The sequence below is a fragment of the Amyelois transitella genome, chromosome 4, assembly GCF_032362555.1.
Source record: "Amyelois transitella isolate CPQ chromosome 4, ilAmyTran1.1, whole genome shotgun sequence".
Taxonomy (NCBI): Eukaryota; Metazoa; Arthropoda; class Insecta; order Lepidoptera; family Pyralidae; genus Amyelois; species Amyelois transitella.
The window spans coordinates 3,658,916-3,673,865 of record NC_083507.1 but is presented as its reverse complement, the minus strand read 5'-3'; the positions used below and the strand labels follow the sequence as shown (position 1 = coordinate 3,673,865).

The 14,950-nt window shown below is 38.7% G+C and overlaps 2 protein-coding genes across 2 annotated transcripts in view; one reads left to right on the top strand and one right to left on the bottom strand.

Moving 5' to 3' along the window:
- The window catches only part of LOC106129369 (probable E3 ubiquitin-protein ligase HERC2), a 43,013-nt gene extending 32,328 nt beyond the window's left edge, over window positions 1–10,685 (top strand). Inside the window, exons 72-89 of the mRNA XM_013327905.2 lie at window positions 4–224; window positions 658–752; window positions 952–1,058; window positions 1,146–1,323; window positions 1,643–1,766; window positions 2,058–2,187; window positions 2,292–2,398; window positions 2,737–2,864; window positions 3,307–3,456; window positions 3,624–3,746; window positions 3,860–4,070; window positions 4,746–4,940; window positions 5,404–5,576; window positions 5,835–5,965; window positions 6,530–6,693; window positions 7,022–7,176; window positions 7,316–7,428; window positions 7,576–10,685. Coding sequence (XP_013183359.2) covers window positions 4–224; window positions 658–752; window positions 952–1,058; window positions 1,146–1,323; window positions 1,643–1,766; window positions 2,058–2,187; window positions 2,292–2,398; window positions 2,737–2,864; window positions 3,307–3,456; window positions 3,624–3,746; window positions 3,860–4,070; window positions 4,746–4,940; window positions 5,404–5,576; window positions 5,835–5,965; window positions 6,530–6,693; window positions 7,022–7,176; window positions 7,316–7,428; window positions 7,576–7,750 — 2,680 coding nt within the window. The 3' untranslated portion in view covers window positions 7,751–10,685. The remainder of the gene's footprint in view (window positions 1–3; window positions 225–657; window positions 753–951; window positions 1,059–1,145; window positions 1,324–1,642; window positions 1,767–2,057; window positions 2,188–2,291; window positions 2,399–2,736; window positions 2,865–3,306; window positions 3,457–3,623; window positions 3,747–3,859; window positions 4,071–4,745; window positions 4,941–5,403; window positions 5,577–5,834; window positions 5,966–6,529; window positions 6,694–7,021; window positions 7,177–7,315; window positions 7,429–7,575) is intronic.
- An 811-nt stretch (window positions 10,686–11,496) lies between these two features.
- LOC106129370 (ATP synthase membrane subunit K, mitochondrial) lies at window positions 11,497–12,563 on the bottom strand. The gene is made up of 3 exons (XM_013327906.2): window positions 12,405–12,563; window positions 12,194–12,278; window positions 11,497–11,676 (listed from the first exon to the last, which is right to left on the bottom strand). Exons 2-3 carry the CDS (start codon window positions 12,275–12,277, stop codon window positions 11,605–11,607), a joined length of 156 nt encoding a protein of 51 aa, XP_013183360.1. The 5' UTR covers window position 12,278; window positions 12,405–12,563; the 3' UTR covers window positions 11,497–11,604.
- Between the last annotated feature and the right edge of the window lie 2,387 nt (window positions 12,564–14,950).

Genomic DNA, 14,950 nt, shown 5'->3' with positions numbered 1-14,950 from the left:
CAGACGTCCCGAAGACTGGAACGGATGGTGGAGTGGGAGTTCCCGAGGGTGTGCCGTGTACGGTTGGGGACATAATCATCGAGGACAGCTAGGCGGGGTGGAGGGGGCAAAAGTGAGAAATCCGATGCCTTGCCACGCCCTCGCCGCGTTGAATCCTGCGCAACTTGTAGGCGGAGAACAGACGTTATTCGCTGTAACTCCAGACGGAAAGGTGTATGCTACTGGTAAGTATTACTTGAAGTGACATACAATGGATAGCTTTAGAATTTTATATTGCAATAAGATTGTGGAGTCACTACCATCGCGGACTATTAGGCCGGGGTAGAGGGGGCTAAATTGAGAAACCCGAAGCTTTACCTCACTCTTGCTGCGTTGTCCTGCGCAAATAGTGGGGACAGAGACTTTATTTGCTGTCGGCCCGGCGGGAAGGTGTGCCACTGGTAAGAATTGATTGAATGGGAATGCATTTATCGATAAAAAATGATCTGTACTACGGTATCATCTTTCATTGACATACACATACGGACCGTAACATTACCTGGAATTGATTTGATACTACATAGGCCAAGTTACCTTCTATACTTAGTAAAATGGATGACATTGGTTTTTTATTGTTGTTTACCACTTATGAGAGAGAAAAAAAAATATTTTTTTTAGGTTACGGTGCTGGTGGGCGCCTCGGAATAGGTGGGATAGATTCAGTGTCCCAACCGACTTTATTAGCTTCTATTCAACATGTATGCATAACCAAGGTATGTTTTTACGCATTATAAAACTGCTATTTTAGCTACTCTTTTCTCTTTTACCTAGAAAATTTGCTTATGAGTGTAAGAATAAGAAAAAAAAAGATAACACAATATTATTCAATTTTTTATTATTAAAGATCACCAAACCTATTCAACCTCCTAAATTGTTAACTTTTTAAGCGAAATAAACCAAATTATTTTGCAGGTGGCTTGTAATTCAGGCGGTAAACACTGCCTGGCATTGTCGTCTGAAGGCGATGTATATAGTTGGGGTGAGGGAGAAGACGGCAAACTGGGTCACGGGAATAGAGTGTAAGTTATTTTTATGCACCTTTATAACATTGAAAACATTTGTAATTTCTGTACTGTTGTACGATATTCAATTTCATGTGTTATCAGGAGCTACGATCGTCCTAAGCTCATAACAGCCTTATCTGGCATGGAAATTGTGGCCATAGCTTGTGGTGGGGCACATTCAGCGTGTCTGACGTCACGGGGACGAATTTACACGTGGGGTAAAGGACGCTATGGGCGTTTGGGACACGGAGACTCGGAGGACCAATTAGTTCCTAAGCTGGTAAGATTTTTATTTAATAACGAGAATACTCATATTCAAATACGCCAATGGCCAATGACTTTTGCGGTGAGAAACAACATCGTGAACATCGTATTAAAAAAAAAGGAATATGTAACCATCTGTGGTAACCATGATTCGAACTGATCATATCTCCATTCACGAAAGCGACACAGTCATTCCAATTCCATTTCCTGATTTTTCAACTTCCCGATTATGATCATAAACTAGTTGTGACGATGAACAAATTACCTTAAATGCTGTCCTCACTTAAATGAGGATTTGTTTAGCCATTTCTTTTGAATTTGTACCTTTTTTATAGGTGGAAGCCCTTGCGATGTACAGAGTAATAGATGTGGCGTGCGGATCCGGTGACGCTCAAACACTTTGCATCACCGATGACGACAATGTTTGGTCTTGGGGTGATGGTGATTATGGGAAACTTGGTAAATATATTAATATCTCCAGTATATTATCCAGATTTCTATCTACCATAATAAAACCTCTTTGGTTTTGTTAAGTCGTGTTCCTTACAAATATTTCTCTTTCAAGCAGCTTTCTGTTCAAAAGTATCTACCCATCTTACACTCAGTAGGTAATAGGGAAATAGTATTTAAAACTCATTCAAAGCTTATCGTCGCCACTAAAAGTTAAGAATGTAGCTGTCATCGCATTTTTAATTAATTCAATTGTCCTTCGCTTAGCAATCAACATAAGTTTTATGTTTTTCATTTTAGGTCGCGGTGGTTCGGAAGGATGTAAGCTGCCGATGCGAATAGACTGCCTAAAAGGTTTACGAGTAGTAAAAGTGGAATGCGGCTCACAATTTTCAGTCGCTTTATGTCAGTGTGGAAGCGTGTACACATGGTAAGAAACTAAACTAAATACTTATAAAAAAAAAAAAAAACATTCGCAATATTTTTGATGATCAATTAATTATGTTTATTCAATGTAATTTCTTTTTATTTTAGGGGGAAAGGAGACTATCATAGATTAGGGCACGGTAGTTATGAGCACGTACGAAGACCTATGCGTGTTACGGGAATGCAGGGTAAAACCATTGTATCAATAGCCACAGGTAAGATGCTCAATTCAAATGTTGCATTTTTGTCTTTCAGTCGCTTTTGTCACTTTTATATGAGAAGAGATAGCATGATAATATTCTTCACAACCAGAAATCTACCCCCGTTTTAGTGCCGTAGTACAAAAAGTATCGCTGTTCCGTTTTACGTCATGATAAAAAAGCGAAACAGCGGAAGTTTTTCGCACAATACATATGGCGTCGCGCGTGCCATTCTCCAGGGGCTGATAACTGTAGTAGCTTCTCTTTAAAAAGTTCCAAAGTTGTTAAGTTTTCCTGCTGTTTTTATTACTTAAAGTTTACTTGTAGGTTAAAGTTAAATGTTAACCTTTTAGGAAGTTTACATTGTGTTGCTTGCACGGACACCGGAGAAGTTTACACGTGGGGCGACAATGACGAGGGTCAACTTGGGGACGGCACGACTCTCGCCGCGCAGAGACCGAGACTGCTAATGGCTTTACAGGTATGATGGGATTTCTTTTTAGCCCTCAAATGTCCAAATCCACACATCCTTCTATTCCTCGTTGAATATTGCTTAAAAACCTCGATTCGAATCCTCATTTTTATGTAAAAATCTAAATACAATATAATCGACATCCGCTCAAATTTTTTCATGGAAACATTTTTATACCTCTATGCTTTTAACTTATTTTATTTATTTATTTATTTATGTACACGAAATTATAAACAGGAGCATTCAATACAGTTATTATAGTACAAAGGTGCTGCTTATTTCAAAAGAAATCTCTTCCAGTAGACCCATGAGAGGAGATATGAATTTTGGAGGCTTACTTACTGAGGGCAAGACAGATACTTTTCTTAATTATGTTGATAAAACGAATGTATAAATTATTTTATGCCTATTTACCATAAACAGCATTGTTATAAATTTAATTTGGTGACAGGGTAAACGTGTAACGCGAGTGGCTTGCGGTAGCGCTCACACTGTCGCGTTGTGTGTGGAGGCTGCGCGTGCGCCTCGCCCTCCCCCCACTCCGCCGCTAGAGTGCCATCTCCTGAGGGACCTGTCAACGCAACTTATCTGCAACCGACTGGTAAGTTATAGAACGATGCCCATGTCCCGGGGCTATTCATAAGGTTATAACTTTCCTATTAATCTATAACCACAGAGATTGAGGGAGAAGGAAGAACATTCGTGAATATTACCCCCGCTCGCCTATTCACGAACGTTGATAAGGTTAACTTTGAGGTTGATTTACAGGTATTGCTGCATCAGTTCTCCGAGTTGGTATGCCCGAGGTTGCCGCTTCTGATATTGGACGGGCATTTGGACCAGCTAAGATCTTTGCTGTTTTACAGTGTCAAAGAGGCCGCTTTCAGGAAGGTGAACACTTTTTTTGTTAATAAAAGTTATGTAATAAATTTCAGTTTTAGTATTTGAACTTCTAAACTTGCATGTACGGCTACCCCCCTGGTACAAACAAGCAATATTGTCAGGCAATAATGGCGACGATGGTCCGCGAGCGCCAACACGGGCCGGTGGTGGAGCTCTCCCGAGTGGCGGCGCGGCGGGCGCGGCGGGGCGGCGCGGGGCTGGCCGGCGCGGCGGGGATGCGCTCCGTGTTCGGCCAGATGGTGGCGCGGCTGCCGGCCCTCACGCAAGACGCGCTGGCGCTGCCGCATCGCGTGTGGAAGGTCAAGTTTGTTGGTGAGTGCTCGCTGTATAGTGTGTCTGTAGGGACAGCCAGGCGGGATGCGCTCCGTGTTCGGCCAGATGGTGGCGCGGCTGCCGGCCCTCACGCAAGACGCGCTGGCGCTGCCGCATCGCGTGTGGAAGGTCAAGTTTGTTGGTGAGTGCTCGCTGTATAGTGTGTCTGTAGGGACAGCCAGGCGGGATGCGCTCCGTGTTCGGCCAGATGGTGGCGCGGCTGCCGGCCCTCACGCAAGACGCGCTGGCGCTGCCGCATCGCGTGTGGAAGGTCAAGTTTGTTGGTGAGTGCTCGCTGTATAGTGTGTCTGTAGGGACAGCCAGGCGGGATGCGCTCCGTGTTCGGCCAGATGGTGGCGCGGCTGCCGGCCCTCACGCAAGACGCGCTGGCGCTGCCGCATCGCGTGTGGAAGGTCAAGTTTGTTGGTGAGTGCTCGCTGTATAGTGTGTCTGTAGGGACAGCCAGGCGGGATGCGCTTTGTGCTCGGTCAGATGGTGGTGGCGCGACTGTCGCATCGCGTGTGGAAGGTCAAGTTTGTTGGTGAGTGATTCAGTGAGAGCCAATGAACAGAGTTTGAGAAGCCGAATTTATATTCGGCCATCGCTTACTCCGCTTGTTTTCACACTTTATAGATTATTTTGATATTATCAAAGATATTTATTTTATTTTTTCAGGTGAAAGCGTGGACGACTGCGGAGGTGGCTACAGTGAGAGTATAGCCGAGATGTGTGAGGAACTTCAGAACGGTTCCTTACCACTGCTTATGGCAACGCCTAATGGGCGCGGCGACGCTGGGGCTTCGAGAGACGCGTTCCTTCTGAATCCGACGGCTAACACTCCGCTGCATCTCAACTGTTTCCGATTCCTAGGTAAGATTTCGTCATGCTATGCGCATTGCTCACGTCAGCCGAAGTTCTTTTGCTAGAGCTATAATGCTATGAAATAAAAGTTAACGAAGCCAGGCACTGAGGAATATGGAGGTAGAATCTGAGACCCGACGAGAGTGAAATTTGTCACATACACTGATGAGTGAGTGTTTGCCGTATTGTTCCTGACACTTAAAAATTAGACCACCTCATCTCGTAAAAGACCACCAAAGAAATGGGCACATTTAGTGTCGCTTTCACCATGGTCTAATATGTGTTGGGTTCGTGTAAAGACCTTACTTACCCAATCGGGCATCATGGTCATAAGGCGCCCCCCGGGTCCCTTACAGAGAGGTAAGGATGTAACCAGTATACACCAGGAAGGAATAGACGTCTGGTAGTATTGGTTCATTTTCAAGTCCACTAGAGTTCAGTAGAATAGCAGTTCAATAATTATTGCCCGCAGGTGTGCTAATGGGCATAGCGATCCGAACGGGTTCTCCACTTTCCCTATCGCTGGCCGAAGGCGTATGGAGACAACTAGCTGGTCAGCCGCTCAGACCGCAAGACTTGGCAGAAGTAGACAAGGACTTCTTGCCAGCGCTGCTGTGTATCAGAGACATGACGCCTAATAACAAGGTAGGTAGCCTAGTAACAAGTAACTTCAGCTGAAGATAATTGTGAGTGGTCCAAGACCCCTAGATCCCAGTCCAGTAGATGTTACCCAAAAATCCATTACAGGCGATAAATTTGTCTTTCACAATTATTTTTAATTTTTATTCACAAATAGCAATACTGTTTACTTATTTCTGTGCCTACTTTTGGTTTAGTGTATTGTTTTGTTTTTTCCTTCGGGGTGTTAATATTTGTCATTTGAACCTATGTTAACTTTTAAAGGAGCTACAAAACCTAGAACTGCCGTTTTCAATACCTTCGGCGGCCGGCCACGAGGTGCCGCTGTCGACGCGACACAGACGGGTTACGCCTGAAAATAAGGACGAATATGTGCAGTTGGCGTTACATTACAGGTACTGATTAAAATTTTATCAATACCATTAAAGTAATTTTTTTAACACAGGCTAATAATTGTCGTGGTACATTCAAAAGCATATCAAGCTACCCAAATTTACTGCAAATTCGCATCAATTACCACCACATAGAATAGATTTCAGGGTAACTTGATATGCGTTAACTATTCAACCAGTAGTAGCAAGTAGCAGATATCTTGTTGCTATTAACTAATTTTGTATAAATAATGACTTACAGTTCTATGTTTTCGCATTGATTTTCTGTGATCAAATTGGTACTTAACATCTACTTGGATACTCTTTCACTCAGGGTAAGACCCCTTGTTAATATACGTGTTGCTCGCCGTCAGTAAATAAAACGTGATGAGAAAAAGTCATTTTTGCATTGTACATTAAACTCGCCGTACGAATAAAAGTGTTAATAAGGGGATAGTGATCTATACAAACGTGATAACCGTTAAACCGTATGATTATAATGCGCGCGTGTACATTAGGCCACATAGAAAACCTTCGTATCGTGGACGTAGCAAAGGTTTTTTTTTATACATTGGTGTTGTGTGCTAGATTGCACGAGTTCGACGAGCAAGTGCGCGCGGTCCGCGACGGCATGTCTCGCGTGATCCCCGCGCCGCTCGTCGCCCTGTTCCACGCGGCGGAGCTGGAGACGCTAGTCTGCGGCTCGCCTGATATCCCCGTGCAAGCTCTCAGGGCCTCCGCTACTTATAAAGGTTTGTATACTGTGTATGTATCATAATAATGAAGAATAGTGGTTCGTTGATAAGAATAGAAGATGGGTTATAGAGATGTAGCAAGTTTGCACCGTCCGAGACGCTCACGCCGTTCGTCGATGTGTTAAAAGCGCAGCAAACATGGAACTCAAGAATAAAATAATGTTATTGCTGTCTTAAGCCAAGACAAAGTTATATGTGCATACTGTGCCGCATGCGTCTAGTGGGACCCCGTCCGAAAACCTTGCAAACCATATAATTATTGAATGGTCTTAAAATTTCCAATCCGTTTAGCAAATGAGACTTATTATATTCCAATGAATTACAGGAATAGATCCAAACGCGCCGCTAGTGCAGTGGTTCTGGGAGGTGATGGAGGAGTTGTCTGGCAGCGAGCGCGCGCTGTTCCTGCGGTTCGTGTGGGGCCGGACGAGGCTCCCGCGGGCGCCACAGGACCCTAGGCAGCGGGACTTTGTATTGCAGGTGAGGTTTACCACTTTACCATAAATATAATAGATCTCAAGGCCAACATCAAGCGGCTCAAAGAATACGCGCATTGTTTCTAGCCTTTACGAATCATAATCTATCTAATACGAATTCTAATGGATATTTTTAATTTTAGGTTTTGGACAAATACCATCCACCGGACCATTTCTTGCCTGAGAGTTATACCTGTTTCTTCCTACTCAAGATGCCACGATATTCTTGCAAAGCAGTATTACGGGAGAAATTGAGGTGAGCCTATTTTTATTTTCCACTCATTTTAAGTCTTGACAAATGCCTTTACACGCCTTTGCGTTGAATTATTTTTGTAACTAGGTAATCATCCTACTAGATTATACTATAAAAAGTTTAAAGTCGTTTTAAATACACATGTTCCAGATACGCTATTCACTTCTGCAAAAGCATAGACACAGACGAGTACGCTCGCGTAGCTCTAAGTGCCGCGGAACGAGTCTCTTCAGAGGAATCCGATTCGGAGGCAGACGCGGCGCCCCCCACCCCCGCCGTGCAACCATCGATTTATGCCCTTGCGAGGCCGCCGACGTGGCTATAACGCGTCGCTGTTAGAAACATGTTCGTGTGAAAAAAAACAAGAACACGCCAAGCGTATGGCATGTTCAACATCAGAAAAAAAAGGAACCCGCCAGGCGTGTAATCATGTTCAACTGTAGAAAAATAAACCCATTTAGGGATATAACAGAAAAAATAGTTGTTAAACGGAAATTTGTAAGATCATTGCTTTTAACTCGTTTTTACCTTTATTTTTTAAGTTCAGTGGCGTTAAAAGAAGTTTGTAATATGTTCAATTAGGAAATTGCTATTGTCGTGGTTGTTGAAAAATATAATCGAAATTAATAATTACGATAAGGACGCTATACAGTAATTCTGTAGCAGTCTGCAGTAATAAATCCAACACAAGGTTTTACCACTTACAAAATTCAACGGATGAATTTGTATTTTTTGATATTATGAAATTTTTGTCATATATACGCCATATTTAATAACGGAATACTCTTATTGTTGTACTCTTATTTTAACAATTGGTAAGGGCTTAAAATTTCTTATATTGTGAAATCAATATAAGTAAACCTTAATCTGTCAATTTGTAGCTTGATTTTTTATAGCATTCCATCCATAGTTTATCGATGTTTGGAGGAAAAATTTACGGTGATTAAACCTTTTTTTTAAGCGTAGGTTCTCTTTTGGTGAATATGGCCCATACTCGTAGCTACCACTACTTTCAATAGAATTTAGATACTACGCTACTTTAGATCAACTAGCCACTGCTTCGTTTTACTAAACTTTTTTTAGAAACCGTTAGCATTGACGTAAATATAGTAAGCTCACTCTTGATATTGTATGATATTTTGGAAGTATTACCTAAGTAATAATTAAAATGAACAACGAGAAGGCAATACTGCCATCATTCCACTGCTGTCGGATTATTATAAATTTCCACGGTATAAAATAGATATAAGAGTCTACTTATTTACTAGTAGAAATCGCCATAATTGGATTGTCATGTTGAAAAAAATAATAATTTCATGAACAACATACAACAGTCAAACATATTTTTTCTTGTGACAAGTAGACGGATAAAATCTACGAGTACCGCCTACTTGAATCGTAACCGTAGATACATCCAAACTAAAATAAGAACGTATTCGTGCTTTGTTGATCCCTATAGCGTAAATAATATATTGATTGTTACGAAATTTATATTCGATGGTAAAGTGAGAGCTTGAAGTGACTGTGATTGTTAAGATTGGAGTTCGAGGCACTGCGTGGGTGCATTGCATACTGGGCGCGTTCACTATAAGATGTTTGGCTTTATCCATGTAAAGCGTAAGAATTTCCGTCAATAATGTAATACAAGTTCGCGTCGTGTCTTTACAAAAATCCGCAAGATTTAAAGCATATGGTGCATTTATTATCTTGTCGTTAAATTCGTTTAACTTTTTGTTAGGGTTCGTAAATCCCGCATGCATGTAGATGCATTACAAAAGGATTTAACAATTCATAGAGCCTTCAACGACATTTAATTTAAATAATAAGTGATAAACAGATATAACTGACGGACTTTGCGCAGGTAACATTTATTGTTATATTTTATATGGGCGTGATTTAGAAACGTAACGTTAGATAGGTTTTGGGAATGAAGGAGAGATTTTGCAGAACAAATCAAGAACTAGTCATGTTGATGTTTCAGAATGCTGGTAGGTGTATATGATCGGTAATTAAGAATAATATTATTTTAATGTTTAATCGAAAAGTACTATGAATATAATGTTATTGTTAGCAAATAATGCGCCTACTTTATCAAGTGACTCGCATGTTTCAATAAATTACGGTTGACAAAAATAAATTAGGACCTTGGCGCATTTTTTGCAAGTACTCCACGAATAGATCTCGCTTTGCTGCTATCATAATTTTGGTGCTAGTGCTTCACGACTAGAAATAAATTTTGTACTGGAAATTAGTGGTAAAGCACAACAAATAATCGTTGTCACTTAGTAGGTACTACGCAATTTTATTATATTTGCCTCATTTTTATATAAATAGAAGTTAGAATTAATCTAGTTTTATGCAAACTCTTTGTTACATGTACCGTACCGTAATTAAGTTGCGTGACCTAAACATCCACAGTCAAGTGCAAAAAATAACAAACATTTCTTCTTTATTGAAACTTTCAATTCTTTAAATTACGCATATTTATTTTCTTTTCTCGTACATTATACGACATGTGCTCACGTGAGAGAGAGTGCAGAAGCACTTGACCGTACTACCTATCACTTCATTCATAAAAAAAAAGTTAATATTAAAATTTTCTTCTGCAAACTATATTGTAGACATAAAGTACTGCATAAATTACCGTATTAATTTTTCACTTTTTCATTACATTGGCGTTGGTCTTGTGTATAGTCTAGAATGTAATTGTGCCGTAACTAGCATTCATGCACTCAGTGCGTCTATAAATATGCCCTTGCAACTTTTACATGACAATACCCGGTAAAATACTGATGTTGTATTTTAGATTTACCCTTGATCAAACCTCTTACTGGTTACTTGGCAGTTGAGACATCCACCACCCTAGTTACGGCACAAAGTAAGTGAGTAACTGTAAACTTTGAACCTATATTTTTCCTAAATAACATATTCTTGTAACACCAAAGAGTAAACAGTTAAGAAAAAAACAATTATTTTCTTACAATTTTTGTCTTGCAATGATCTGAATCTTTCTGTGTATATGTTCAATGCAGCATTATTTTATTTTATACAAGCATATTAAATAATTAATATTTATTTCAAAGTGTGCATTTTAATAATTACCCTATAACTGCGTGCTTACTACATCTAGAAGATTTGCCTTAAAAACTAGACATTTATAAATTGTAAAAAATATCTTACATTACCTATACACTGATTGTCTGGTAAATTGCGTTACATACAAAGATACATAAATCACGCCTCTTTCCCGGTCGGGTAGGCAGAGACCACATTCTTCCACTTGCCACAATCCCTACATACTTCTTTCGCTTCGTTTTCGAGTATTCTTGACCTTACCTTTTGCTAGAACGTCTCCGATTTGATCAAGGTAGGTACATTCGTTTAGGCTTTTCCACTCCAACAGTCCCATTCACACTACCTTTGTATATTATCATAGTCAACCTGCTTTCATTCATCCTCTCGACATGATCAAATCTAAGCATTCGCTTTTCTATTCCTGTCACTACATCTTCTTTTACATCACAACTTTTTCTTATCACACTGTTCCTTATAATGTCACTCAATTTTAAATGTATCACAGTCCTAAACGCTCTCATTTCCACCGCGTTTATTCTACTTTCGTGCTTTTTCTGTCAGACCCATAAATTAGTGTTGTAAAAAACACCCTTATGCACCGCCAAGCGAGCCATTTTGAACAACTTCTAACTGCTCATAAGGGCATGCAAAGTTCTGTTCACCATGTTCCCAGCATTTACTCTTCTTTCAATATCACTTATCACACTTTTCATCTGCTGTAAACTTTGAACCTAGGTATACAAACTTTTTCACTTGTTCCACTTTTTCTCCTCCTATCAAAATTTTACATTCTGTCATATTCTCCCCTAAAAATCATTGTTTTTGATTTACTTTTGTTCACTATCATTTCTTTCTTATTCGAAGATTCATTAATACAGTTAACAAGAAATAAAATAAAAGCAAATTTTAAACTTAACAATTGTTTATTAGTTACTACTATTTGTTAGTAATCTGCCTACATTTTAAAGGAAAATCGAATAAATTAAAAATATGTGAAACAGTTTTACATGATTTTTATTAACTAAATGTACACTGCCCTTATTGAAATAAATATCATAAGGCTAAAAATAAAATTTACAGTAGGTTTATGAAATCTGTCAATTTTTACTTCTTGGAGGGTTTCAGGGTGAAGTACAATATCAACGCACCGAAGAATGCATATGTGGCCTTTGCGGTCTGCAAAGAAATTAAATAATTTTAATGTGGTCCATGTCCATTTAAATTTTTTCTTCTTATAACGAAGTCTCCAAATCTGACTACCTACTGTATACCGCAGCCTTAATAGTTATTGTTCAGAATACAAAATCAAGCATCTGTTTAGTTTCATTATATGTAGATATACATAAAACCACACCTCAATCACGGAGAGATAAACAGAGGCTATATTAGTTAAATTAATTGTGAATCTGAATAGTTAAGGAAAGGATTGACATGTATTTTTGAATAATCACACAGTTGAACTGTCATTTGGTCAATCTCCTTTAGAACTTATTTATCTACCTAATTATATTTGTCTTCTTATATTTTGTAGATGTAGTATACGTTAATATCCTACAGACTAAGTAGTCTAAATCTGTACTTTTGGACGTAGAAAAGTTTATATGGATTTAATGGACTAAGTAGTATATAACCTTAAAACACTGAAGGTTACAGAAGATATTTAACTGTTTTAAGTAAAATTGAAGATTCTTACATTTGCTCTGCCTCTGTTGGTTTGGCTGTTGAAGTATTTCGACAAGCCTTTAAGCTGGGATTCGTCGACTGAGTCTCCGGCCATTCTGAAAATCACAATATTTTTAAATAACAATGCAATAATAGAACCACGATATTAATGTTAAGAATTCATAAATATAAAGTGACTAATTCATTCGTATAGTTAAATAATTGAATAAAGTAAGATTTACCTGGAATTTGATTTATTTAGCCTTATGTAATTTTTACATACGACACAGTAGGTACCTGTTAGAGACGTGACGTTCTTGACAATTGCAAATTGAATTTCGTATCGATATCGATAATATAATTTCCCACTTACTTTTATGTGTCTATATTTTACTTATTTACTCAAACACATACTACGTATTATCCATTACAGAGTAGACAGAGTCATTGTCTCTAAAAGCATCAAGTAATAACGTCAAACCTCGTCAAAACAGCAAATAAAAGTTCAAAACCACGGTACAATGTCGATATTAAAATTAACAATGATTGTGTATCACTATGGTAAGGCATTTGTGTGGTGTCAATCTAAACTGTCAAGCAAGTGCGTTTAGTTTATCTTATAAATTCACCTGATACAAAATTTCATATGCCTTTCTTACCCGGTCCACACTCTCATCCTCGCGAAAAAAACACAAGAAGCGTGAATGTGGAACTGATTCACGGATGTACTCTTATATATCTGAGAGATATAGGTATCGTCGCTTTTTTTTGGCGCGAGACAGGATCATGCATTATTACTTAAAAGTACCTCGAAAAGCTTAACATAAAAAAAATATTAACATCTGTTACTTATAAGTAACAGATGTTAATATTTTTTTATTATTAAAATCAAATAAATGAACTGATCATAATTTAATTCGAAATAAGCAAGTAAACTCTTAAAATAAATGTGATCAAAAACATTAATTTTGTTCCTGTCCTTGTTCCATTCGTCCATTTTCATTTTTTCATCCATCATCGCTGGAGTTGAATTGAATGAGTAAATTGGAAGAAGACATACCCATTAAAATGTGATGGTTCTATAGTTTTTACGTAGACACATAATGCATGAATGAACGTAAAAATACTTTAGCATGCCATTTATTTTAATAAATGGTCAATTTCTTAGCATTGATTTCCATATCTGAAAAACATAAGTATCACAGAATACATTTCATATTTAAGACACATAGATAAGTTACTGTTTTTTGTAGTTTACGCAAGTTCTAATCGCCACACCACTAAAATCAGAATAGGTATTATAAAACATTTACTTATTATTATGATATCACTAGCGCCAGACAAATACCCTAAAGACATCAGTCAGCCCATGCACATCTCACCGCAAGTGACCGCAAGTGCGTAACCACGATTTTAAATAGATGAGATATATATATAAAATTTCTAGTAATGGTCGCTCGCAGTGGCGGCGTCGGGTTTGTCGGTCTTGTCGCGACAAGGGCCTGGCGACAAAGCCCAAAAAATTATTATAAAACGAACACGACAACAAGTTTTTTTTATAAGAAAATACTTATGATATTTATCCGCACTATTTCTATCCCTGCTAATATGAAAGTAAACTCTGTCTGTTTGTTACGCTTTCACGCCTAAACCCACCCACACCACTGAACCGATTATGATAAAATTTGGTACAAAGATAGAGTTGATCCTGAGGAAAACAAAGGCATATACCTACTTTTTTTGTGAAAAAAGAAACCACGCAGACGAAGTTTCGCGGGCAAAAGCTAGTACTATGTATAAACCCTTCTTTTTACATCATCAGAGGGGCCTCGCCATAGATAGGTGGTACCTTGTCCACATTTAGTTTAAGCCTTGCGCCGCCAATGCATTAACTACAGCCTCATAAATTTCATCCAGCTGCGCTCTATCTCTAGTTGAAGGGTCCCTCGAGCGTTAAGATCTATAGTTTGTGATGTGAAGCAATGATGACCTGCGACCTTAAGGCTATGGCATGGACCTAGTGATGCGGTATAGTACCTACATATTGCATCTCACTCATGTATTCTACTTTATGTTACCAACAATAGTGGGCACATAAAGGATGAAGTTGAGAGATCAGATCTCACGGTATTTTGTTTACTTTCATATCACCCTAAGAGTAAGTTTATTTTTCACTTTCATCCATTATAGCTGGGAACTTATTTAGGTAGTTTTTGTTATACCTAAATAGGTACTTACTTATGTACTTTTGCATCTGAATCTATGACGACTTTTATACATTTTATTATTTATAACACTTATTTCTTCTTTTTTGACTTGAACAATTTACTATAAACGTAGTATGTAGCTATGCATGCACATGTTACTTTAGCTGTCTGTAACAAAAAGTTGGAATTTCCAAAAGCAGAAAAATAGCTGGATTAGAACGCCTGGTGCCAATGGAAGGAATCTCTCAACTTTGCGTCTATTGAATAGAAATCAACATTGTCGATTACAAGGTTAGGTACATGTTTATTTGATTTACCCCTTCTACACGCCCTAGCCCCTTTCACAACAAGACTGACCACAACAGACTTTAGGTAATATGTTTATGTTGTAAGTTGGTCTCGTGACATAAGATAAGGCGAGATCCAACGAAAGGCACTGCTATAGTGCAAAGTACGAGCTTGCCACTAGTCTTCTTGGCTGAGCACGAGTTACGAATAAATTATTAATTCTCATATAATGAGTTAAACCATGAAGATCAGTTGACTTACATTAGCCCTGCCTCTATTAGTTTGACTGTTGA